The 25,435-nt window shown below is 37.2% G+C and overlaps 1 protein-coding gene across 1 annotated transcript; it reads left to right on the forward strand.

Moving 5' to 3' along the window:
* The first annotated feature begins 6,719 nt into the window (after positions 1-6,719).
* Positions 6,720-24,964, forward strand: LOC149840597 (putative sucrose-phosphate synthase 2). Its single transcript, XM_090005097.1, has 13 exons — positions 6,720-7,001; positions 8,935-9,170; positions 12,974-13,037; positions 13,133-13,831; positions 14,369-14,494; positions 14,873-15,004; positions 15,088-15,264; positions 15,349-15,402; positions 15,513-15,575; positions 15,648-16,631; positions 16,898-17,025; positions 20,456-20,740; positions 24,676-24,964. The coding sequence occupies exons 1-13, from the start codon at positions 6,720-6,722 to the stop codon at positions 24,962-24,964; spliced, it is 3,519 nt and encodes a 1,172-aa protein (XP_089861223.1).
* The last annotated feature ends 471 nt before the right edge of the window (positions 24,965-25,435 follow it).

The following is a 25,435-nucleotide window of genomic DNA, read 5'->3' on the forward strand; positions in this document are numbered from 1 at the left end:
AAGCTCAGGCCCTGACATGGCACAACCTTTTGTGCCCTCTTTTTTTTTCTGTGTTTCTGGTCGGATAGGGTAGTTGGAACCACCCTTCCTCCCTCTAAAAGAAAAAAAGAAAGAAAGAAGAAAAAAATGGGGCAATCTGTAAACCACCACCATTGGGTCGAGTGGGCCCCACTATCACAACCACTGTCACAATCATTTCAAGAACTATGCACCACCTCAAGAACTACACCATGATCACCATTATCGGATCCACGTACTGGTATGAACACCACACCCACACTCGACATGAAACCCAAGGTGATCATACATATCCTCATTCGTAGCCGGATCGTAGGTAAAATACGATCCACATCATGCTTATTAACGAGAATCTTTAAGGGAATTTTTTAGATTTTTTTGTTTCTCGTGAGACCACATGCACAAAGGGGTAGGTTTACGATAACTTATGTACATGTATAATTTTAGGTTGTTTGAAATGCTTAGATTTTCATATTTATAAAGTTTATATATATATATATATTATAGTTTTAAAAATTATTCATATTGCATGCTTTATGAGAAAAATGTATATTTACGCAACTATTAAATTTTTATGTGCAAAAAATTGCACGTGTTCGAAAAGTTTTGAAATTATCCATATGTGAGTATTTCAAATAAAGACATGTATATGTTCAAGTTTTACGAACATATTTCGTCATGTGTATTTAGAATTTTACAAGCATGTAAAATATGAGTGTAGTGTATAATTTTAAGAATCAATGTACCTATGTAGCTCAGTTTTATGAATATGCATGTCTCTGAATTGTTATGAAGTTTTAAACTTGTGTATAAATGAAAAACCAAGTTTTTGATGCATGCATGCAATCTGAATTTATGATGTATGTTAGCATGATATTTGATGCTTATGACATAATAAATGATGAAGTGCATAGTGAATAATGTATGTTTCTATTGCATAAGGTCCATGATGAAAAATATGTTATGCAATTATTATTTTATGAACGCTTGAGCCCAAAGGGCTGCTCTTAACTTTGTGCTTGATTAAATGGACTGATATGTATTAAAAACTCTAAATGGGTGGTCGAGAACCTTACGAGTTTAATGTGAAATCACGCATGTTTCTTTCTTGATTGAGGCCAATGATCTTTTAAGCGATTAATTATGTTTAAGCATGTATGTCAAGATGATTAATAATGAAATATATGCATATAATTCTATTGTGGGCTTACAATAAAAGGGTGAGCAATACTTCTGGCTCTGTGAGATATTGTCAAGCACAAAGTATTACTTCTCCACCTACAAAGATAGAAGATAGATGCCACCGATGTTGCAGGGTGATAATAAGAATATTTCAGTTGAAAGTAAATTTTGATATATTAGATTGAGAGTTGTGAGAACTTACTCCTGACACGGTTGTCCCACACCTAGAAATGAGAAAAGTTGAGCAAGGCTAAGGTAATAAACTACATATCTTGATTGAATGTACCCCTGGGTCAAGCATCTAATTCAAATATTGTCTGCACAGTACCCAAAGAGTATTGTGAAAGAAAAACAAAAGTGTATTGTATATATGGCGAAGCATAACATACAGCATTTAAGAAAAAAAAAACTATAAATTAAAGAATTGTAAGTTATTCATACCTATTGGGAACACTTTGCTTGCATAGGTAAGTTATACATAAATTGAATGATCACACATGAGTATAATTATTGCATATGATATTAATTTATTAAGTTTGTGTTATTGACTGCATTAATAATTATTTATTTACATAAAAGAATATTATTTTATGTATGTTTGTTTTTATGCAAATATGTCATGTTATTACATTTTTATGAAAAGTTTGTGGATATTGACCCTCCTATAAAGTACAAGTACGAAATAGTTACAAGAATGTAGCGAGAAGCTTTGGCAAGGTCGAGAGCCAATCATTCTTCTTTCTTTTTCTTTGGATCTGTATTTTGAGTATTTGGTTGTACTAATTTTGTACATAAATTATAGTTTGTTTTAAAATGAAGATACTTTGATTTTAGATATGAATTGTTTTAGAAATACTATTTACTTTTAAGATTCAGTCTTACTATTATCGATTGAATTTGTAACCCACCCGAGGTTTTCAACTGAAATAAAAAAGATTTTTTTGCAGCTATAAAAAAAATTAAGTATTTTCGAGTTTTAAACCTTGTTGCCTTACAATTTCTTACCGTTGGATATAAGAATATCCCCCAGTATTTCTTTAATCTCTATCATTAAAATGAAAAGCTTTTACATAATAAAGATTTCTATTTGAAAATCTATGCGACATGGACACGACATTTTGGCTGTCCTCAGTGACACAAGCTGAATATGCTGACATTATTCGCACATGTGCACACATTATTTTAATAGTTTTTAATAATATTTAGTAGAAACACTTATTTAGATTTTAAATGTTAACAAATACCCTTTTATTGATTTAAAAGTCCTTGTGTTTTATTCTAAAACAAATTTACCTTGCATCTCGTACTTGTGTCACTCGTTGGGTCGTACCTATAACTTGAGACGCTATCCTTTCCAAATTTTCACTTTTGAAAGTGGTGAATTTTTAAGGGAAATTCGAAAAAAGGCACCTAAGTTTTGATTTTTTTTAAATAATACACTTAAAAATATCGGGGTTAGTTAAAAAGACCCAGTATTAAATGTGATGAAATTACCATTTTCCCTCAATATCATATCTTCATAAATGCACTTGAAAAAGAGGGAAGGAGTCTTTGAAGGATTAACTAGTAAATAAACTCTCTTAACTGATCTTGAATTATTAACAACCTAGGTTAAATGAATAGAAGTTTGTTTTTTATTAAAGGTGCAAAAATTTAGATACTTTTTTTTTTAAACTTAAGTGTTTTTTGATGAATGCCCAAACTTTTTTTTTTCTCGCTTTTAACTATCCAAAAGTCAATTTCCTTTGCTGAAACTTTTCCTAAGATGGCGCTTTTATAACAGAAAAAAGGATACTGAATATAACTTTATTTTATCGTAATGAATCACTAAAGTATTTTTTATAGATAACAGTTATAATCTTCTCCAAAATCGATAAAAATTGCCGTATTCTCCCTAGAGAACATGGCAATCTTTTTTTTTTATTCAAAAGATATTTATTATTTGAAGAAAGGTTACTCAAAACATGAGCATGAATTTCTTATGGGAGCTCCACTTTTCCCTTGGTGAGGAGGTAAGGCCATGGAGTTTTAAGCTGTCAGGACCAATGTTGTCAGTATCGGTATCATCCCTGAATCGTTGGGCTGCTGATTCAACTGTATCAGCCTTACCCATACTCAGTTGAATCTTTCTGTATCGGCTCAAAAATAATAAAAAACTATTAAGTGTCAATCAAAATGTGACACATGTTAAAACCATTAAAATAATTTGAATATAATATTAAGAAAATATTTTTTTCATATTTTTTTAAATTTATTAAATATTAGTTGAATCGGCTTGAGTCGTATTCAAATTCGGACAACACAATGTGTATGGGCAAGCTCTATTTGCTTGACTTGTATAGGTCATTCTACATATTATATATATTTATATATACTTTTATATTATATATTTATGCATATTTTATATATATTATATACATAAAATACATATTATATATGTTTTGTACATGAATTAAACATATATCTACATGTATTATATATATATGTATTATATATATATATATATATATATTATATTATTAAATTTTAAAACATAACTTTTTTTAGAAGATGAGCTAGCTCGTGATTGGCTCGCAAAGAGTAGGGGTGTAGCCTTAACGAGACAAACTCAGCTTGTTTACCACCAGCCTTAGCAAAACCCTCCATTGGGAGATTGTTGGGTTGGAGAGAGAGAGAGAGAGAGAGAGAGAGAGAGAGAGAGAGAGAGAGAGAGAGAGAGAGAGAGAGAGAGAGAGAGAGAGATTCATCTTGTTTGTGGGAGGAGGCACATAAAACATCAGGGTGGGCACTGCCCACCCTTGACGTGAACCCTGTTAGGGAGTTTTGGGGTCAGGGTGCCCACCCTGACCTCAATCGTATACCTACGAAATATATTGCTATCCTACCCTAGAACTATGTTTAGCTATATGACTCCCAAGGACATTAAGAACATAGTTAAAAGTCACAACATTTTTTTTTAAATTTTATAGTGAAAATCTAAAAAAACAATATTATCAATATATGACTTATTTTGAAATTATCATGTTTTTATTGTAATATTATTTATGTCATTGGCATGGTACTTGTATTTTTTATATTTTAATGTTTTTGTTTATATTTTTACAATTGTAAATGTACCAATTATTTTTATGAAAAGCAACGTTTTAAATTTATTACACAAATTTTTTAACCAAGAAAGTCCTGGTAGTGAAATTTGAGTTCAAGTAAGATCCGAGTTCGAGTATAATTGAGTCGGGCGAATCAGAGCAGATCAGGTGATCGGTCAAATCACTTTGATATAGTGATTTTACATCTTCACCGTCCATTGCTTCATCCCCACAAGGACCTCATGGTCTTTGTGTACATTGTGGACGGTGATAATGCCAAATCACTTTTCAGATCACTTGATCTGCTCTTGGCGAAACTCAAGCCAATATGTGGGTCAGACTTGTTGGACCGGCCTGGCCCAATGGCCACCCATACCTAGCACTTGAGCATGAGATAATAATATACCAAGGAGGCACAGGGTTGTCAATGGGCTTAGTTCTAAGCACTGGCTCAATTGAGATGCTCATGTATCTGATTTTGAGTCAAACGAAAATTCCCACCCAGTCAAACTTGGCTCGAACATCGACCGAGCGCAAAATGCTTCGCAACTTGCACCACTCATAACTAACTTGTCAAGTCTTTGTAACCCAGGATCAAGTCCCAGCCCAAGTAGGTCAAGCCAAAATTTTTGGCCAAACCATCAAAATTTTATTATGGATTGATTTTGTTCTTTGCAACCCTGGACCAAGGCTCAGCCCAAGTGGGTCACGCCAAATTTTTAGCCAAACCATCAATTTTATTATAGTTTGGTTTTGTTCTTTGTAACCTTCACCAAAGCCCAACCCAAGTGGGTCAAGCCAAATTTTTAGCCAAACCATCAATTTTATTATGGTTTGGTTTTGTTCCTTGCAACCATGGACCAAGGCTCAGCCCAAGTGGGTCAAGCCAATTTTTTAGTCAAACCATAAATTTTATTACAGTTTGGTTTGGTTCTTTGTAACCCTGGACCAAGGCCTAGCACAAGTGGGTCAAGCCAAGTCTGCAACCAAACCACCAATTTTCAAATTTGGTCCTTGACATAATCACATTCAAGGCAGTGTTGGTACCAATTTTGTCAGTATCGGTGCGTATCGGCCTGTATGGGTTGATACACATGGTATCGTCAGAATATCGATACACTTCACCTCTGAATGGTTATTTTAAAATAAATGCAAAAAATAATTAATTATTATTAATTTAATGGTTTTAATAGTTATAATTGATACATAATAAATTTTATTATTTTTTTGGCTGAAACAGAACATATATATGAATCGGTGGCCCAACGATTCAGGGCCAATACCGATACTGACAACATTGGTTGGTACTAGTTGTGTCAACAGGTCTGGCTTGGTTTAGAACAGGTGAATCTCCACTTATAACAGATTTTCGGGTATAGCGTCGGGTTCGGATCCCCGAGTTTATTATAAGAGAAACCATACCCAGACCCGATAAAAACTACATGAACCAGACCATATTTTTATCATTTTTAAATTGAAAAATTGCTGTCTTCCGCTGGGCTCCTCCTATTATTAAGTATTAATTAGCATAAAAGTGAAAAACTAGTGTTTACCTCATCAGTGAAAAAAAACTAGTGTTAGAATCAGAGAATAAAGGAGGAAAACTTTCAATGATTTTTTTTCCTTTTTGTTTTTCAATAAATTTATTTTAAATTAGATAAAAAAAAGAGCAATTAAGAAAACAAGGAGAGAGAGAGAGAAAGAGTAGCATGGAGAATAGGGCCGGGTTGAGCGACCGAGACGATCGTAGCAGCTGCACACGTTTGCATGTTGGGCCTTAGTTTTGTGACACGTGTATATAGCGCCCGGATACGTTGGGTCCTCTCATGCTGCCTTCCTCTCTCTCTCTCTCATATCGGCTTGGTTCATCTGAGCCTCTGAACCTCTCTTTCTCACATACTGGTTTGGCTCGTCTGAACCTCTCTCTCTCTCTCTCTCTTACACACATACTGGTTTGGCTCGTCTGAACCTCTCTCAGCACTCTCTCTCTCATATTGGTTTGGCTCGTCTGAAACTCTCTCTCTCTCATACCACCATCGTCAGATAATATGAATAGCAGAGAGAGAAAGCATAGTTTTTCTTAGAACCAACAGAGTGAACAAATCTCTCTCTCTCTCTCTCTCTCTCTCTCTCTCTCTCTCTCTCTCTCTCTAATGGACAAAGAGAACAACCGTAACTCTATTTAGGAAAATAGATCTCAGTATTATTACCTCTCTCTCTCTCACACACACGCGCATACACGTGAAGAGAGGTAGAAACAATCACTTTTTATCTAAAAGAAGAGAACCCAATATCTGTGCGAGTCTGTGTAGGAGTCGCCGCCATTCATCACCGCCATCATCAAAGCGTGAGGCAGACCTAAGAAGCAAAAGAGAAAGAAAAGCTACACAACACCCCAAACAAGACCAGGAAGGCCAAGAAGAAGAAGAAGGGATGGCGTTGAACGAATGGATAAACGGGTACCTGGAGGCCATCCTCGATAGCGGGGCGTCGGCCATTGCGGAGGACAGCCGCCCTTCCCCCGTGAACGTCCGCGAGAGGGGCCACTTCAACCCCACCCAGTACTTCGTCGAGGAGGTCGTTACCGGCGTCGACGAGTCCGACCTCCACCGGACGTGGATCAAGGTCGTCGCCACCCGGAACACCCGCGAGCGCAGCAACCGCCTCGAGAACATGTGCTGGCGCATCTGGCACCTCGCCCGCAAGAAGAAGCAGGTCCCTCTCTCTCTCTCTCTGTTGTTCAGTTTCTCTCAGTTTCTTGTTTTTTGAATGATGCATGTTAAGCATGGTGCAGAGTGTTTGAAAAAGATGGTTTGTTGTTTGCTTGATTGATTGGTCCTTGTTTTGTGCAATCTTCTTGATGATTTGTTTTGATCATTGATGGTAGAATCATTGAAAGATATGAAATGGGTATTCAAGATTTCGTGCATGGTTTTGATGGATGGAGATTTGGTGATAAGAGTATTGGAGTCCTAAATGGGTTGTTTCATTTCTTTAATTCAAGAAAGTGTTGATGGTACGGTGCATTGGTATGACTATTGCATGGTGCAGGATTGTGGGGATCGGTTCCCTTGATTCTTACTTGTTTGGCATGTTCTGAGAGCGATTTGATGGTGGGACGGAATTCTCTCTTGACCGAGTCGGTGGACGTGAAATGGTCTCTGTAAATTCTTTCTTGTTTTCTATAATTACGTGAAATTTGATGGTAGAGTAGAATAGGGTATTGACGTGATCGAAAGAGCTCGGGACGACGGAAGGTCGTTTCTCTTGTGTTATGTTTTCTGAATGATGCCAGGAAGGTTTTGGTGATGCACCATGCTTCAAACAGATTGGTTTTCGTTTGAGTGTAAATTTCTAGTTCGATATCTGAATTAGTATTTCTTATGAATTATGGGTGCTAATTATCGGATTTAATTTTATGAAAAATTTAAAATGCTTAGCAGAACTTACAATGTGCTGCAACTTGGTTCCACTCTGATGGTACATTTTCTATTTCTCATTTAGGTAATGACATAATATACCTGGAGACAATTTGATAAAAATATTGGTAAATTCTTGTTGTCCAAATGTAGATTTGTACTTTTCTTTGTTCCTTTTTTTACTACTCATTGTTATTGTCATGCAAGACTTGCATAAATTGATAATGTTGGTCACAGGGTAGATCTGTAAAGGTGCTGATACATAATTGATTCAGATCCCATGGTCTCTATGTTCTTCTTATGCATGAATTGAAAAATAGGGATGGCAGTGGACCAGCGGAAAACGGGGCCTCGCCCCCATTTGGATTGGAGATGGAGGACATGAAAGGGGGATGAAGGTTAAAATCAAAACTCGTGTGGGGATTGAGGTGGGGATGGACTTAAGCTTTCCCCCGCCCACCCCATCCCCGTCTTCCCTAGCCCTGCCAAGCCCCGTTTGGACCATAGATGGAGGACATGAAATGGGGATCGATGGATGCTGGGATGGAAGTTAAAATCAAAACCCGTGCGGAGATTGAGGCGGGGATGGACTTACGCTTTCCCCCACCTTGCCTCGCCCCGTTTGGACCAGAGATGGAGGACATGAAATGAGGATGAAGGCAGAGATGAAAGTTAAAATCAAAACCCGTTCGAGGATTTAGTCGGGAATGGACTTACGCTTCCCCTCACCCTGCCTCGCCCGGAGATGGAGGCGGGGATGAAAGTTAAAATCAAAACCAGTGTGGGGATGGACTTACGCTTTCCCCCGCCCACGATCCCCGTCTTCCCCCGCCCCGCCCCGTACCCGATCCTTCTTTAGAGATGATGGCAGTGGACAGAGGAGAAACAGGTCCCGCTCTGCCTCGGCCCGTTTGGACCAAGAAGACATGAAATGGGAATAGAGGTGGGGATGAAGGTTAAAATCAGAATGGAGGTGGGGACGGAGGGTAAGATTTTGAGACGGGGCGGGGGTGGAGACCTTGTCCCCTGTGGCCCCCACCCTGGTCTATTGCCATACCTATTGAAAAAGATTTAATAAGGAGATAAACCGATGCTTCGTTTTCCAAATAATATTGACACATTGCTTTTAAAATGTGATTCACGTGCGCTTTTAGATATCAATTCACGTTGTAGCTTCTTTTCCTCACATTATTAAATTATGTTCATCTATTTACATTTTATTTGAGCAGTTGGAATGGGAAGATTTCCAAAGGCTAGCAAACCGAAGACTAGAACGAGAGCAAGGACGGCGGGATGTCACGGAGGACATGTCAGAAGATTTATCAGAAGGAGAGAAGGGTGACATTACAGGGGAAGTATTGCTGCAGTGCGAGACTCCAAAACAGAAATTTCAAAGGAATTTTTCAGATCTTCAGGTTTGGTCTGACGATAACAAGGGAAAAAAACTGTACATTGTGCTTATCAGGTATACTTTTTAGTTAATTTCTTCAAATGGTTCATTGTTATTTCTGGATAACTCATTGTTTTTACTTTATCCTTGTGAAAGTTTCCTGTACAGATCTTAATTTATCTAGTTTAAGCTTTAAATTGCTTTTAATCTTAATTTATCCTTGTGAAAGTTTTGACTCTAATTTGGTGTAGGCTTTGGACAGCTTAAAATGTGTTATGAGTTAATGCTTTAGTTTTTCTAAAGGAAAAAAAATAACTGAACTAATATTAATTGACTTGCTCTCTTGGATTATTGGCTTGGTCTTGGGTGGGTTGCACATATGATTTACTAGTTCTATGCATGCTGGAGTTACTATCTCTGTACTCTGACTCTACATGTCATCCATTTTTGGGATGTTGATCTAGTTTTGATCTCTTATTGAAAAAGTTATAGACAGATGATAAATGAAATGGGTATATAACGATCTTATTTCTAGAACGATGATTGGCACAACTATTTATTTTCTGACTCTGACTCTTATTTTGTTGGTATCAATAGCTGTTTTTTTAAGGTGGTGTTCATTCCCCCCTCCCCCCTTCTTCCCTCTCACATCGACAAATGTGGGCCTTGTTTTATGCTTATTTTGCTTTTCTCAGGTTGTGTTTGTTTCCCCCTCCCCTCCCTCTCACATGGGCAAATGTGGGCAGGTTGAAGGATGCATTGTCTTCCTGGGATAGAAGGGTTGTAGGTTTATGCCAGAGTTACCAGAAGCTTCTTAGATAAGTGAAAAGCTCATTTCTCGGAAACTCACTTTGGAAGAGTGATACTCTTAGTTTCCGAAACTTGATGAGAATCTCAATTCTCTCACACTTTTCTTATGTTTTCCAAACATTTCATTTATTTTTATTATATGTTTTCTTACTCTACTTTTCATGTTTTTTTATGTGTTTGCTCTCACGCTTTTCACCCAGTTCCATGTGATTTATCTAAATTCACGATCAACATTTTTAGATTTTGTTAAAAAAGTAATTCTTACACTAAAAAATCATGAAATTTACACTTTTATTTTAGTTTTTATTTGTGTTCAATTTTGATTTCCATTCGATTCTTGTTTTTTTTATTCCTCGCTTTCGGCTTCCTATTCATTTTAAAATGTATTGCTTCTCGATTCTGTTTCCCGTGTCGTTTCCCACTTTGGCTTCCTAGTCAGGCAACCTTGGTTTATACCCTGGCTTGTCACCTTGATGCCTTGCATTGTGCTACACAGTGGCCCTAAATATTCTGAATGCCGGCCTTTGCACATGCAACAGGTTTTCTTATTTTACGTTTCCATCTTTTGCTCTCACATACCAAAAAATCCAAGAAATCACTGTCAAAACTCGGAACTCATTGGATTAATGTTGGGTGAGAAATGGTAATTCATACCCTTCCTCCTCTCAAGCCTGACCGATGTGATCTGTCTATGTGATAAAAATCGAACTGTAGTAGTTAATTGGTAGGATACTTGTGTCTTGACATGCATCAAGAATTTTAGTTAAAATTGTTGGCTCATTTGAGTTTGCTTGAAAGGTATCTAAAGCCTTTAGTAAAATGAGAATGAGGTTTCTTGGGACTGCAGGATCATGAAAAGATAGGCCTACTAAGCACTAATCAGAATCATTAGATAAAGTTTTATTTTGGTGACTAGGCAATATTGACATCCCAAATGCACTGCCTTGTAGGTTAAGAAAGAAACATGTAGTTTTGCAGTTTTATTCTGGAGTTCTGCCAAACTATATTTGTTGAAATCATATTGGTCCAAGTTGATGTTTTTGCATTTAATGAGATAAGTTTTAGGCAAAAATAAGTAATTTTTTTTATTCCCTTACAGGCAGGATCAGAGTTATGGGAAGTGCCATAGCAGTGGGGAAGCGTGTTTCGGAAGCGCGAAAAGTTGCCCTTTTAAAACGTGTTAGGAAGCACACAAAAAATTGGGAACCACGCTTCCCATTTATGGGAAGCTCGCTTCTCCCTTTTATTTTTATTTTTATTTTTATTTTTATTTTTTTACTCTTTTTTTGCTTTTCACTCGCTTCCTAGGTCACTTCTTAGGTTGCTTTTGGTTCGCTTCCTAAGTTTCTTTCGAGATGATTCTTGGTTCGCTTCTAAGTTCTCCTGAGCTTCCTGCTTTCTAAAATTTTGAAAGTGCCTCGCTTCTTGCTTTTGCTTCCTGCTCCTACTTAGCTGGTGCCACAATTAGTTAATCCTAAAGAAAAACTTTAAATTTTTCACAAGGAATCTGTTTATAGATTTTAGAAATATATGATACGGTATTGCATAATACATATGCCCTATAAAACATTAGTTAATGACCAAGAATGCAATAAATATATTTAAATGCTGGACCAATTACAAAATAATGTATCCACAACTAACTATGTCACATGGGTGCGGGGGTGCGGCACTTTCAAAAAACTTGGGTGCGGGGGTGCGGCAAACACATATATATAAAGTCCAAATGTTGAACATAAATGCCCTGGGTGCGTTGACTGCACCCAGGGTCAGGTTGACCGTATCAGGTGCGGGTGCGGCACCTAGTTAGAGAGTCCCTGTCACATAGACAACTAATAATGCAAATACCCTTGCTGAAGCTATATACTTGACAGATGTTCAGTAAGCGTCTTTTCTGACAAAAGCCTGTTAGAGTCAATAAAATGCTTGGAAATGTGCACACACCAGAGAGAATCAAAATATTTAGACACAACATCACATGATTCAGAACTACTGATATAAACTAATGATTTAATTGTACATATTATAATGCTTCTTATGGCATTTGTATAACCTATTATGTGCCATTTCTGTTAGCTGCTTGGATGGGGCAATTATGTGTATATACCATTTTCCTAACTAGGATATCTATACATAGTCGAGATAAATGGGATATATCATTGAACTAAACAGCATGGGTGCAATAATCAAATCTTTCCTTTTAACGATTTACTGTTTTCTCCCCTTCTTGTAAACAGATTTCTAAATAAATGGACCTCAAGAACTGTAGGCTCCTTGTAGATCAGTTGGCAACTACTGTATGCAAACCATATTGAGTATTGCCCATCTCTGCCAGCATTTTGATATTGAAATTTATTAAAAAAATGTAAATTTACTACGAAAATGATCTAGTGTTGTTTAGTCAGTTAGTTTATCAAAATAAATTATATTTTATGTCACAGGAATTTGGCCAACAGGGTGTCGCCGATGAGACTCGGGTGCGGGTGCGGCACCCTGGTGCACGTGCAGTCAAGCCAACCCTGGGTACCGTCAATGCACCCAGGGTCATAAATATGTCCAACCCTGGACCTGAAAAAAAAAACGATGAATGGGGCTGGGTAGGGCAAAAAATTAACTGTTTTTTTTATTTCATTAGTGTTACTGTTAACTGTTAAAATTTTTATATATATATATATATATATATATATACCCACCCGTACTCCCGCACGCAAGTTTTTTTAAAGTGCTGCATGGCCGCACCCGCACCCGCACCTATGTGACATAGACATGCATGATTGGTGAAACATGTAACCTTTCATGAACTATGGAGCAGTTTCATGAGAATCAGATGATAGAAAAAGCATGTTGTGATCATATTAACTAGTCCCATATAACGAACTAAGTGGTTGAAAGTTTAAGCTTCATTTAGGAGCATTGCCGTGATTAGTTTCTTTCCTATTTTTTCTAATAATTTGCAAATGCTTTTATGAGAATCTTCGAGGTTTAACTATTATGTTGTCTATGTGTCGACTGCTTCAGTACTTACCAATGAAATAATCTACTAAATTTTAGTGGCTCTGTCCAAACAGTTTACATGGCTTAGTTCGTGGAGAAAACATGGAGCTGGGTCGAGATTCTGATACAGGTGGTCAGGTACTGTTCACCTTACATATTTTCATGTGTTTTTTGGAAATATTGCACAGGTTAGTAGACATTATAAGGCTGATATGGCAAAGTAAAATGTTCAGGTAAAATACGTGGTAGAACTCTCAAGGGCACTCTCTATGATGCCGGGGGTGTATAGAGTAGACCTCTTTACTCGTCAGATATCATCACCTGATGTAGACTGGAGTTATGGAGAGCCAACAGAGATGTTAGCCCCAGGCTCATATGATTCGGATGGAAATGATGCAGGAGAGAGCAGTGGGGCGTACATTATACGTATACCCTTTGGTCCTAGGGACAAGTATCTCCGGAAAGAGTTATTATGGCCTTACATACAAGAGTTTGTTGATGGAGCTCTAGCTCACATCCTCAACATGTCCAAGGTGTTGGCAGAACAGATAGGCAAGGGGCAGCCAGTGTGGCCATATGTCGTTCATGGCCACTATGCAGATGCTGGTGATAGTGCTGCACTCCTTTCGGGTGCCCTGAATGTTCCTATGGTTCTTACAGGCCATTCTCTTGGAAGAAATAAGCTGGAACAGCTTCTTAAGCAGGGGCGCCAATCAAAGGAGGACATCAATGCAACTTACAAGATAATGCGACGCATAGAGGCTGAAGAACTTTCTCTTGATGCAGCTGAACTTGTCATCACGAGTACTAAGCAGGAAATCGAAGAGCAGTGGGGCCTATATGATGGTTTTGATGTCAAGCTTGAGAAGGTGTTGAGAGCTCGTGCAAGGAGAGGAGTCAATTGTCATGGCCGGTGCATGCCAAGGATGGCGGTATGTGTGAAACACACACACACATTCAGGCACACACACATACACATGCACAGGAATGCACACACACACGCGCGCGCGCAAAGAAACATATGCATTTACGGCCATACTTATGTTTCCGTTACATTCTGACATTAAACAGATATACTTTTTTGTCTTATGGACATAGAAACAGGCATGCAGTTTGATTGTATATTTTGTTATTGCTATTTATGTTCAAAACCAAAGGCGAACAAGTGCTTCAAAAATGGCAGATAAGAGGAGAAAAAGCTCTTGTTTTATTCTTTAACTATAACTGCTGCTCTGTTATTGCTGTTAGACTTTTTGTGTAAAGTCACCCTGATAGGCAAGATGGGGTTAGGGCCGTTAGGCAGACCCTACCAATTATACTACAAGCTATACCCATGGGTATCGAAGTTGTGACGTACCAGCATTTGATGACATTCACAAGACCCTAATGAGCGGAACCTTCATGGGTTACTTTTGACATAATATGAATGTGAACTTGTTTTAACTGATGTTGTTGCTACTTGTGTGCAGGTTATTCCTCCAGGCATGGACTTCAGCAGTGTGGTTCAAGAGCAAGATCCAACTGAAGCTGATGGAGAAGTTACATTGATCACAGATGGTGCCTCTCCTAAGTCTATTCCACCTATATGGGCTGATGTATGTTTCCAAACTAAAGTTTAAATTATACCCTTTATAAGTATAGAACCTACCTGTACTGGAGCTTCTTATGTTATGGGTCTGAGTTCCTAAGAACCTAGACTGGGTGGCAAGTAAGTCAACTGGAATCTACTTGCCATTGGCTTGGGCAGATCGGACCGAGCTTGATAAATTTTCCTAGTTAATTGACTGAAGTCACTGTCATGAGGTATGCCATGTGGTTCTCAATCCAGACTCATGCCATGTAGGGTTGAACCACCTGAGTCATGAGTCAGGCTGTTAAGGTTTATGCGCTTGTTTTAACTGAAGAAGCCTAGTACAACCTTTGCATTCATCTACTTCTATCTTGTGCATGGTAAACAAATAGAGTCTTTGCAGGTGATGTGTTTCCTTACAAATCCTCATAAGCCGATGATATTGGCCTTATCTAGGCCGGATCCGAAGAAGAACATAACCACTCTTTTGAAAGCCTTTGGAGAGTGTCGTCCGCTGAGAGAGTTTGCGAATTTGGCAAGTATTCGAATTCGGAAACATTGTAATTTAGCCTGATGTTCTATATAGTCCTCATACTTCAAAAATGTGGTTGCATGCAGACATTGATCATGGGAAACAGGGACGATATAGACAAAATGTCTGGAGGTAATGCGAGTGTACTCACTACGGTCCTGAAGATGATAGATAAGTATGATCTATATGGACAGGTTGCCTACCCAAAGCATCACAAGCAATCTGATGTCCCAGATATTTATAGGCTAGCAGCAAAGACTAAGGTTTGCAACTTTCTTTATGCTATCATAATGTTGCTTTTCATATCATGCAATCAGGTCTGTGCCAACTGATTGGTGTAATGACAGGGAGTATTTATAAATCCAGCACTAGTGGAGCCATTTGGTCTTACTTTAATTGAGGTTTATTCTAGCTCTGATGCTAAGCATCATCGTCTTTGTTGCCTTTTTTTTCTTGTTTATCCTTTTCCTTCCTGTACTACATGGAAGCTTATTTTGTGAAACTATTACAGGCAGCTGCACATGGTTTGCCAATAGTAGCAACAAAGAATGGGGGTCCAGTTGACATCCACCGGGTATGATAATGTCATATGCTTAGGCAGTCACAAGGGATCTTGGATCTTATTAATGTGTTTTAAATGATTTAGGCATTGAACAATGGGCTGCTCGTGGATCCGCATGATGACAAAGCTATTGCTGAAGCGCTGTTGAAATTAGTTGCAGAGAAAAATCTTTGGCATGAATGCAGAAAGAATGGGTGGAGGAACATACATTTGTTTTCGTGGCCAGAGCACTGTCGAACTTACCTGACAAGGGTGGCGACCTGCAGGATAAGGCATCCTCAGTGGCAGTTGGACACACCACTGGATGATACAGTAGCAAAAGACTCGCTGGGAGATTCGTTAAAGGATGTGCAGGACATGTCCCTCAGGCTTTCAGTTGATGGTGAGAAATCATCTGACAATGGTTCACTGGAGTATGATCATGAGGAACTTGAGAAGGTGGCAGCAGAAAAAGGAGATCCTGAGCTACAAGACCAGGTGAAGCGGATCATGAACAAATTAAAGAAATCATCAGCTGAAGGGCAACAAGTGGAAGCGGGCAAGAAGCAGAATGAGAGCACACTGAACAAATATCCAGCATTGAGAAGAAGGAAGAGGCTGTTTGTAATAGCATTGGATAGTTACAGTGCAGAGGGAAAGCCAGACACAAATATGCTGAAAGCAATCCAGGAGATGTTCAAGGCTGTCAAGTTGGATACATTGGCATCAAGAGTTTCTGGATTCGCGCTTTCCACTGCTATGCCACTTTCAGAGACATTACAATTATTGGCATCAGGAAAGATACAGGCAACAGAGTTTGATGCTCTGATATGCAGCAGCGGAAGCGAGGTCTACTACCCAGGCACACATCAATGCATGGAAGACGGGAAGCTCTGCCCAGACAAGGACTATGCCTCACATATTGACTACCGCTGGGGATGTGATGGATTGAAGAAAACCATCACAAAATTGATGAATTCACCAGAGATGAAGGATGGGAAGGCGGCTAAATCTTCAAGTATTATTGAGGAAGATCAAAGGGCGAGCAATGCTCACTGCATTTCATATTTAGTCAAGGATCCCACCAAGGTATACTAACATACACCATGATATTGATGTAATAGAAATTCTCTATTCTTGGTTCAGGAACCGTTTGTTATATATAGAAAGATCATATAAACTCATCAAAATAAACGTCTCCCCCGACAAAAAAAGGGGTAAAACCTCTTCATTTAATGAATGAAACTGTTAGTTACTGAACCTAAATGCAAGAAATTCTTTCAATGGATTTTAATACTGATATGATAAACAATAACCCAATATGTTCAATTTTCTTTTTGGTGGAACTGCTGCAGGTCAAAACGATAGATGAACTAAGGCAGAAGCTTCGGATGAGAGGGCTTCGGTGCCATCTAATGTATTGCAGGAACTCTACACGGTTGCAAGTCATTCCTCTGCTTGCATCTCGATCACAGGCACTCAGGTATGGAACATTATAACCCCCACAACTTCAACACCATTTTTCCTTTTTAGTACACCATGTGCCATCTTTACGGTCAATATTTGATTACCATGTATGGAATAAATCTATATCTATGAGCTTTCCGTTGCTGTCTTGTTCTATATTCAAGTGGGAGTTGGAGACTTTGAGATACAAATTTCATACTCTTTGACCCTGAAGCCAATGCCTCAATTTTGTCAAACAGCCATTTTCATGGAGTACAAATTCTTTCCTATGCCCATCAAAAACTTTTAAAAATAAACACACATGATATTCAAAAAGTTAAGAACAAGTATTGCTTGGCCATGATTATCTCAATAAATGAAGCTATGCCAACATGTGAAACAAATTGATCATAAAAATCATCAATGGTTATATTCAGAGTCGAATGTAGCACCAAGCTTCCATTTAAACATTGATGGCAATGTTTTTTTCTATAAATTGAATATCCACCACGAACACCACATACCAAATGGATCAAATTTGTGAGCACTGATTCACAAAAGATGGAAAAAGAGACAATTCATGGAAAACCCTTCGCAAAATATTCACCTCCCCCATCACAGATAGTTAAAAATACTAGTGGAGAATGGTTTTGAACAAAGACATGAAATTTATGAAGCAAATTGTAAACCTTAGAATTTTGCTTCATAAAATATATCAATGTAAATAGGGAGTAGTCATCGATGAAAGTGACATAATATTTGCTTCCCAAAGGAAACAGAACAGGGATAGACCCCCAAACATCATAGTAAATAATCTCAAAAGTTTTCGATGGTATTTTATTATAAGATTTGAAAAGTAGCACATGACTCTTGCATAATTGACAACTTGGACATATATGAATATCTTGACTCAAACTTGACTTGCAGAATAATCCACTAGAGACCAATCTTTCAATGAAAATGTGCCAAATACCTAGCTTATTCGACTTAGAAAGGATGACGATACAAGTAGAGGACGATGACTCGAGCTTCGAATGTTGATTCATCTTAGCATAGGCAATGAAGGGATCTTGCTTGAAGACGTTCCCACGCTGCTCCCCTTCAGCAAACATCTTCTTTGTTTGGACGTCCTTGACATACTTAGAAGAGAGTAAATTCGATGTAAGAATTCCTATCATCTACAAGTTTGAAAACAATCAAAATGTTTTTGATATTCATAGCACAAAAAACATTAGACAATTCAATGGAATTAGAATTGGATAACATAGTTTAATCTTTTTCAGTGGGTGATGGGATAGAGATTACCATATCCAGTAACAATGTTACTTCTACCAGAGTAAGGAACCAACGTAGAAAACTTACCTGCATCACCAGTAACATGGTTGGCTGCACCTGAGTCAATGCACCAAGCTCCTTGATCATTTTGCTTGAAGCTTAATCCTTTGAAGGACACCAGTAATAACTTCTTATCTAGTCCTCTCTATGATCCAATGCTCTGCCTTTACTCTGATTTTGATTGTTGCCTTGCCCTGCCCTTTGTTTTGACCTTGCAGGTTAAACTTAGGATTATCTTTGAACCAATAATTGGCATTTATGTGTCTTGGCTTCTTGCATATGTAACAGGTAAGGATGCCTCTTTTGAAGTTCATATTTTCAAAATGAGTCATGTTAGGAAGGGGCAACAAGTCACGTATTCCTTGATTGCCATAGCCTCCTCGGTACCCTCCTCGTCCACGACCAAAGGAGGTACAAGTATACAACACTTCATGAGAACCAATATTAGGTTTTTCCAAATCCTTGAATGCTCCCTTCATTGACATCTCATAATGGAGTAATTTGAATTTCAAATCATCAAAAGTAGGAAGTCTCTCAAGATAATGTAGTGTGGTGGATATAACATGATATTCGAGACCTAATCCCGATAATGCCTGTTGAACTTTGTCTTTATCTTGCATCTCATATCCAACTAGTGCAAGCTGATATATGATGCTTTTGATCTTGTTGAGATATTCCAAGATCAACATAGATGAGTCATTTTTGAGATTTGAAAATTCCCTCTTCAGATACATCACCCTTGTCTCTGAAATCTGAGAGTAGGTTTGGACAAGTCTAGTTCATAAATCCAACATTGTGCAATCATCAGGGATTTCAATCAATACTTTTTCAAAAAGAGTAAAGGTAATATACGCTATCAACACTTGATCCCTCTTCATCCAATTGACAAATTCAGGTTTCTGAATAGTCTTTTTAGACAACACAACCCCTCCATCATCTTTCTCTTCCTGGAAAATAAATTAGGGTGGAATGGATATCTATCCACCCAGATGACCACCAAGATCCTGACTCCTAATGAAAGGAGTAAATTGTCTCTTCCATATAAGAAAGTTAAAATTATTCAGATTTTTGGAAACAATTTGATTTAAAGAATTGGAAATAAAGGCTTATTGAGATGAATTTGGGTCCACTGGGAAGCAAATAAAGTAGATAAGAAAAAAAAAAACTACACAAATTGAATGAAAAACAATAATCGGGTAGAATCTGGAAAGTACAAGCACACAACAAAATTGATCAAATATTCGAATATCAAATAACAAAAATAAAGAAAAATAAATGAATATCAAAAAGGTAATCGTCAACTTGATCTGTGTTTGTTTTCTTTAGATGCTTCATAATCACACAATCCTCAGCAAAGAAGCAACAATAACCCAATCTTCGATCAGATGATCAAAATCAATCTAAAAATAAATCTGATACCCAATGAACAAGGATATACCCGTGAACAATATGCTTAGTCAATCTATGACACAAAATAGCTTAAAGAAATCAGCTAATAATAACTATAAGTATTAGATATGATACATAGAGAGATTTAGGAGAAAACCCAGAACAAAATACACAAAATATAGAGGATTTTAAGAGAAAAAAAAAACAAAATATAGAGAATGACTTTCACAGGAAGAAATCAACGATTGGGAACCTTTAATAGTAATAATCAAGAAGAATAAGAGGAAAACACCAAGAAGAAGATAACAATTAAGAAGATAAATAAGGAGATAGAGATTTAAATTTAAAGAAAGAAGAGAGGGAATACCTTTAGAAGAAGATAGTACTTGGTGATTTCAATGGTCATTTAAATCAAAGACAATCAATCCCATAATCTTACATGCTCTTATACCATGTGAAATTTCATGTTCCATAACTATTCATCTAAGCAAAGAGAGACAATAGAGAGTTAGGGTTGTATGAAGGCACAATTCCCAATATAGATTATGCTTTATATCTTTCTTTCATATATTGAACACAAGTATTTTACTGTTGATACAAATACACAATTTTACATAAAGGGATAAATAATAGAATAAGAAACATATGGATTGGATATATCCAGGTCACGTCATATCCCAATATCCCACCTCACAAAATGATGAATTATACTCTGAAATTGACTTTAAACTCTCTCTCTCTAGGTACCTCTTTGTTCGGTGGGGTCTCAATGTGGCAAATATGTACGTGCTTCTCGGTGAGCACGGGGACACTGACTATGAGGAGTTGTTGTCTGGCTCCCACAAGACCCTTATCCTCAAAGGGGTGGTGGAGAAGCAGTTAGAGGAGCACCTGAGGACGACCGAGAGCTACCAGCGGGAGGACATTGTGCCTCTTGAGAGCCCCCTCGTTGCTCGAACCGTCGGAGGAGTCTCTGCAGAAGAGATTGCCACCTGCTTGAACATGCTCTACAAGTCTACCGTTGGCATGTGAATGAAAAGACTCTTCTTCAATAAATGGTAAACCAGAACCAACTCTCTCTCTCTCTCTCTCTCTCTCTTTGGTTGTATGTATGGAATAGAAGTTTTGTAAACTTTGGGACTGATGGTGATTGGAGAATTGAATGCCTGAATGGTAATTCTTTTTTGGTCATTTTTATTGGATGATGACAATAGGAGAACATGATTATCTCTGACTTTCATGTTGGAGATGCAAAAGTTGAAAATAAGGATACTGTTGTCTTATTGTTCTTATTGTAAACATCACAAACTCTATTCTGTTTGAAAATAAAGATGTTATACTTCTAGTCCTATTTGTCTCAAACTTTTGTTTCCTTTTTTGCTGGTCGATATATTTCATTTATGTGTGTATAGAAGTATCAAGTGTGCATGTGATTATGAAGGAGTACCAATGGTGAGAAAAGATAAGCTTGGTTGTTGCAGTTGTTTCATCAAGACTTGACCTCAAATGCATGTTAGAAGAATGATTTATCTAGCTTCACTTTTACACAAATTTTTAAGTCAATTTAATGTCATAAAAGTGATGGGGTGCTTAATGCACAAATTTTTGTGCAATCATATTGCACTTGATCCACACTTGGGGTTAGTCAAACCCCCACTAGTTACACAACATACCATTGGGTTTTGAACTTGCAACGTCCCAACACATGGTGATGGGAACTAATAGCTCCTACCAAACAAACCGAGCACCCCGTTAGTCTCATAAATGTTGCTCTAGACAAGATTGCCACAACTCCGCAAGGGCTCAGGTCATCTCGTAGGGGTGACTTATGGAAGTCACCAAGTTAACTGACAGCCACAAGTTTGAAACCCACGGGGTGGGTGCCCTAGTCGATGGGTAGGGGACCTCAAGGGTTTATCATCCAAAGGCTTGCTAATGTGCGGTTAGTGATAAAGGGCTTTTCCCTTGGCTTAGAAAAAAAAAGATAAATCTTAGCTTTAGAGAGAGAGTGTTATGTTGCAAAGATACTGGTAGGACCTATCAATAGGGCTCCACTTGTTTGGTAGGAGTAGTTAGTTTACTTTACCTTGTGTTGATGTTGCAAGTTTGAATTCCGATGGTATATGGTTGTATAACTCGTAAAGGTCTGCTTAACCCCCGTTTTCCCTGTCGAAAAAAATTCTGGTAGTATCTGACTCACTATTTTGACACAAGTACATTTTTTTTCAAAAAATATGAGATGAGGACACAATTTTTAAAATTGTTAAAAATAATATTTTAGTTGAAATTTTATTAACTATTAAAATCTGGTTGTGTCAACTGTCAGAGGGTGTCCAAGTCTTGCCATCATGGCCTCATTTTCAATATTTGGCTTAAAGTCAACAGCAAAAAGTGCGTAAAACATGTGTGGTTTTTGGGGTGTCCAAGGGCTAACAGGTTTGTTGTTGAAAGACTTTCAAAGAGTTTGTTGTTGATTGCTATTCATGAATGTTAGAAAACAAATTTTGGATCTTGTGATTATATTATTTATGTATGCTTTTTTATGATCTTTAAAAATCAATGGCTAACAATGTACTAAAATTTCATGACTTAAAAAATTCTACTTTTATGTCCAAAAAAACATAACCCAATAAACTATGTTGACTACATCATAAGGTTTAATTGAGATTTCTAGTATGTAGGAGTAGGTGCTCCCAGCATACCTATTCTCACCTAATAAATGCACACTTACAAAGGATATATTTTTTTAATGACAAGGAACCTTGCTAAAGCGAGAGAAAACCTCAGGTGTGGGCCTACGACCACCCTGCTTTATGTGGCCCACTTATAAAAGTTGTAGACACACTCGTGCACCAGTGGGGTTTGATCCAAAGTCTTAGATTCAACACCTTCACAACCACCCATAATGAAGAGGAATAAATTTACCATTAGCACTATGTTATAAAATATAAACTAGCTACAAAATATGTCTCTCCTTTTCTCTCTCTCTCTACATATATAGAGTAATGGGTAGGTGCTAAATGAAACATGCTAAATGAAACATGCTAAATGAATTTTTTCTGCTCTTTCATGTTTTTTTCCGCAGTTTTGACCCCATAAATGTGTGTTGGGCATGTTTAGTTTGTAAGGAATCCACACCTGGATCATGTGTTTTCAATGAAAAAAAATGATATTTGGAGCCTAAAAATTTTACAAAGATTTTGAACCGTTGATTTTTTGAACATTAAAAAAACTCACCCATGTGTTAGAATAGAACACTTTAAGAGCTGAAGAGTTGATCCCTGTAAAATCAAGTACATAGATTACATTTGTACAGTTAGAATTTAAAACTAGAACAAAAAATACCTGAAAAACTCATTTAGAGCAGACACATTACTATATATATATATATATCAAGAGAGCATAGCATATGTGCTTAATGATATGTGTTGAATGGGTTTTTCTGCTCCCTTGGTATTTTTTTGCAATTTTAACCCTATAAATTTGTTGGGCATGCTCGATTTATGAGGAATCTATACTTGGATCATGTGTCTTTCGAAGAAAAAAATGATATTTGAAGCCTTGAAAAATTACAAAAAATTTGGACCATTGATTTTTTGAACCTTATAAAAACTCATCCACTTGTTGGAATCAAACACTTGAAGAACTGGTCCCTATAAAATCAAGTACATAGATCACATCTGTCATAAATAAAAAAAAAAACTAAAAACCCATTAAGTAGGATTATTAAGCACCTACACTCTACTATATATATATAGTAGAGCATAGGTGCTTAACGATCCATGGCTAATGGGGTTTTCAGTTTTTTTTTTTAATTTTAAATTCTGACCATATGTATGAGAACTGTTCATATTAGGCCCCATTTTGTTATTCCTGGTTCTACTCCATAGGTTTTAAGTGTTTTATGATAGGTGCAAAATGAGTTTTTCAGGGTTATTTTATTTTATTTTTAAATTCTGATTGTACATATGTGGTCTATGTACTAAGATCCTGACTTCTAATGAAAGGAGTAAATTGTCTCTTTCATATAAGAAAGTTAAAATTATTTAGCTTTTCGGAAACAAGTTGATTTAAGGAATTGAACATAAGGGCTTATTGAGATGAATTTAGGTCCACTGGGAAACAAATAAAGCAGATAAGAAAAAAACTACACAAATTGAATGAAAAACAATAGTCGGGTAGAATATGGAAAGTACAGGCACAAAACAAAACTGATCAAATATTCGAATATCAAATACCAAAAATAAAGAAAAATAAATGACTATTAGAAAGGTAATCATCAACTTGATCTGTGTTTGTTTTTTTAGATCCTTCACAAACACACAATCCTCAGCAAAGAAGCAACAATAATTGTAAGTATTAGATATGATACAAAGAGAGATCTAGGAGAAAACCCAAGACAAATACCCAAAATATAGAGGATTTTATGAGAAAAAAAATATAGAGGATGACTTTCACAATAATAAAGCAATGATTGAGAACCTTTAATAGCAATAATCAAGAAGAATAAGAGGAAAACACCAAGAAGAAGATGAATAAGGAGATTGAGATTTAGATTTGAGGAAAGAAGAGAAGAAATGCCTTTAGAAGAAGATAGTACTTGGTGATCTCAATGGTCATTCAAATCGATGACAATCAATCCCATAATCTTATATGCTCTGATACCATGTGAGATTTCGTGTTTCATAACTGTTCAGCTGAGCAAAGAGAGATGATAGAGAGTTGGGACTATATGAATGCAAAATTTCCAATATAGATTATGCTTTATATATTTCTTTTATATATTGAACACAAGTATTTTACTAGTGATACAAATACACAATTTCACATAAAGGAATAAATAAGAGAATAAGATACATATGGATCAGATATATCCAGGTCACGTCATGTCCCAGTATCTCACCTCACAAAAGGATGAATTATACTCTGAAATTGGCTTTAAACTCTCTCTCTCTGTCTCTAGGTACCTCATCGGTTGGTGGGGTCTCAATGTGGTGAATATGTACGTGCTTCTCGGTGAGCACGGGGACACTGACTATGAGGAGTTGTTGTTTGGCTCCCACAAGACCCTAATCCTCAAAGGGGTGGTGGAGAAGGGGTCAAATGAGCACCTGAGGACGACCGAGAGCTACCAGCGGGAGGACATTGTGCCTCCCGAGAGCCCCCTCATTGCTCGAACCGTCGGAGGAGTCTCTGCAGAAGAGATCGCCACCTGCTTGAACCTGTTCTATGAGTCCACCGTTGGCATGTGAATGAAGAGACTCTTCTTCAAGAAATGGTAAACCAGTGCCAACTCTCTCTCTCTCTCTCTTAGTTGTATGTATGGAATAGAAGTTTTTGTAAATTTTGGGATTGGTGGTGGTTGGAGAATCAAATGCCTGAATGATAATTCTTTCTTGATTATTTTTATTGGATGATGATGATAGGAGAACATGATCTGTTATCATATTATCTTTGATTTTCATGTTGGAGATGCAAAAGTTGAAAATAAGGATACTGTATTGTTCTTATTGTGGATGTCACCAAACTGTATTTTGTTTGAAAATGAAGATGTTGTTATACTTCTAGTTGTATTTGTCTCAAGCTTTTGTTTTCTTTTTTATTGGTCGATATATTTCATTTATGTGCGTATAGAAGTATCAAGTGTGCATGTGATTATAAAGGAGGACTAATGCTGAGAAAAGACAAGCTTGGTTGGTGCAATTGTTTCTTCATGACTTGAC

Source organism: Nuphar pumila, chromosome 4 (genome assembly GCF_984573655.1).
Source record: "Nuphar pumila chromosome 4, dmNupPumi1.hap1.1, whole genome shotgun sequence".
Taxonomy (NCBI): domain Eukaryota; kingdom Viridiplantae; phylum Streptophyta; class Magnoliopsida; order Nymphaeales; family Nymphaeaceae; genus Nuphar; species Nuphar pumila.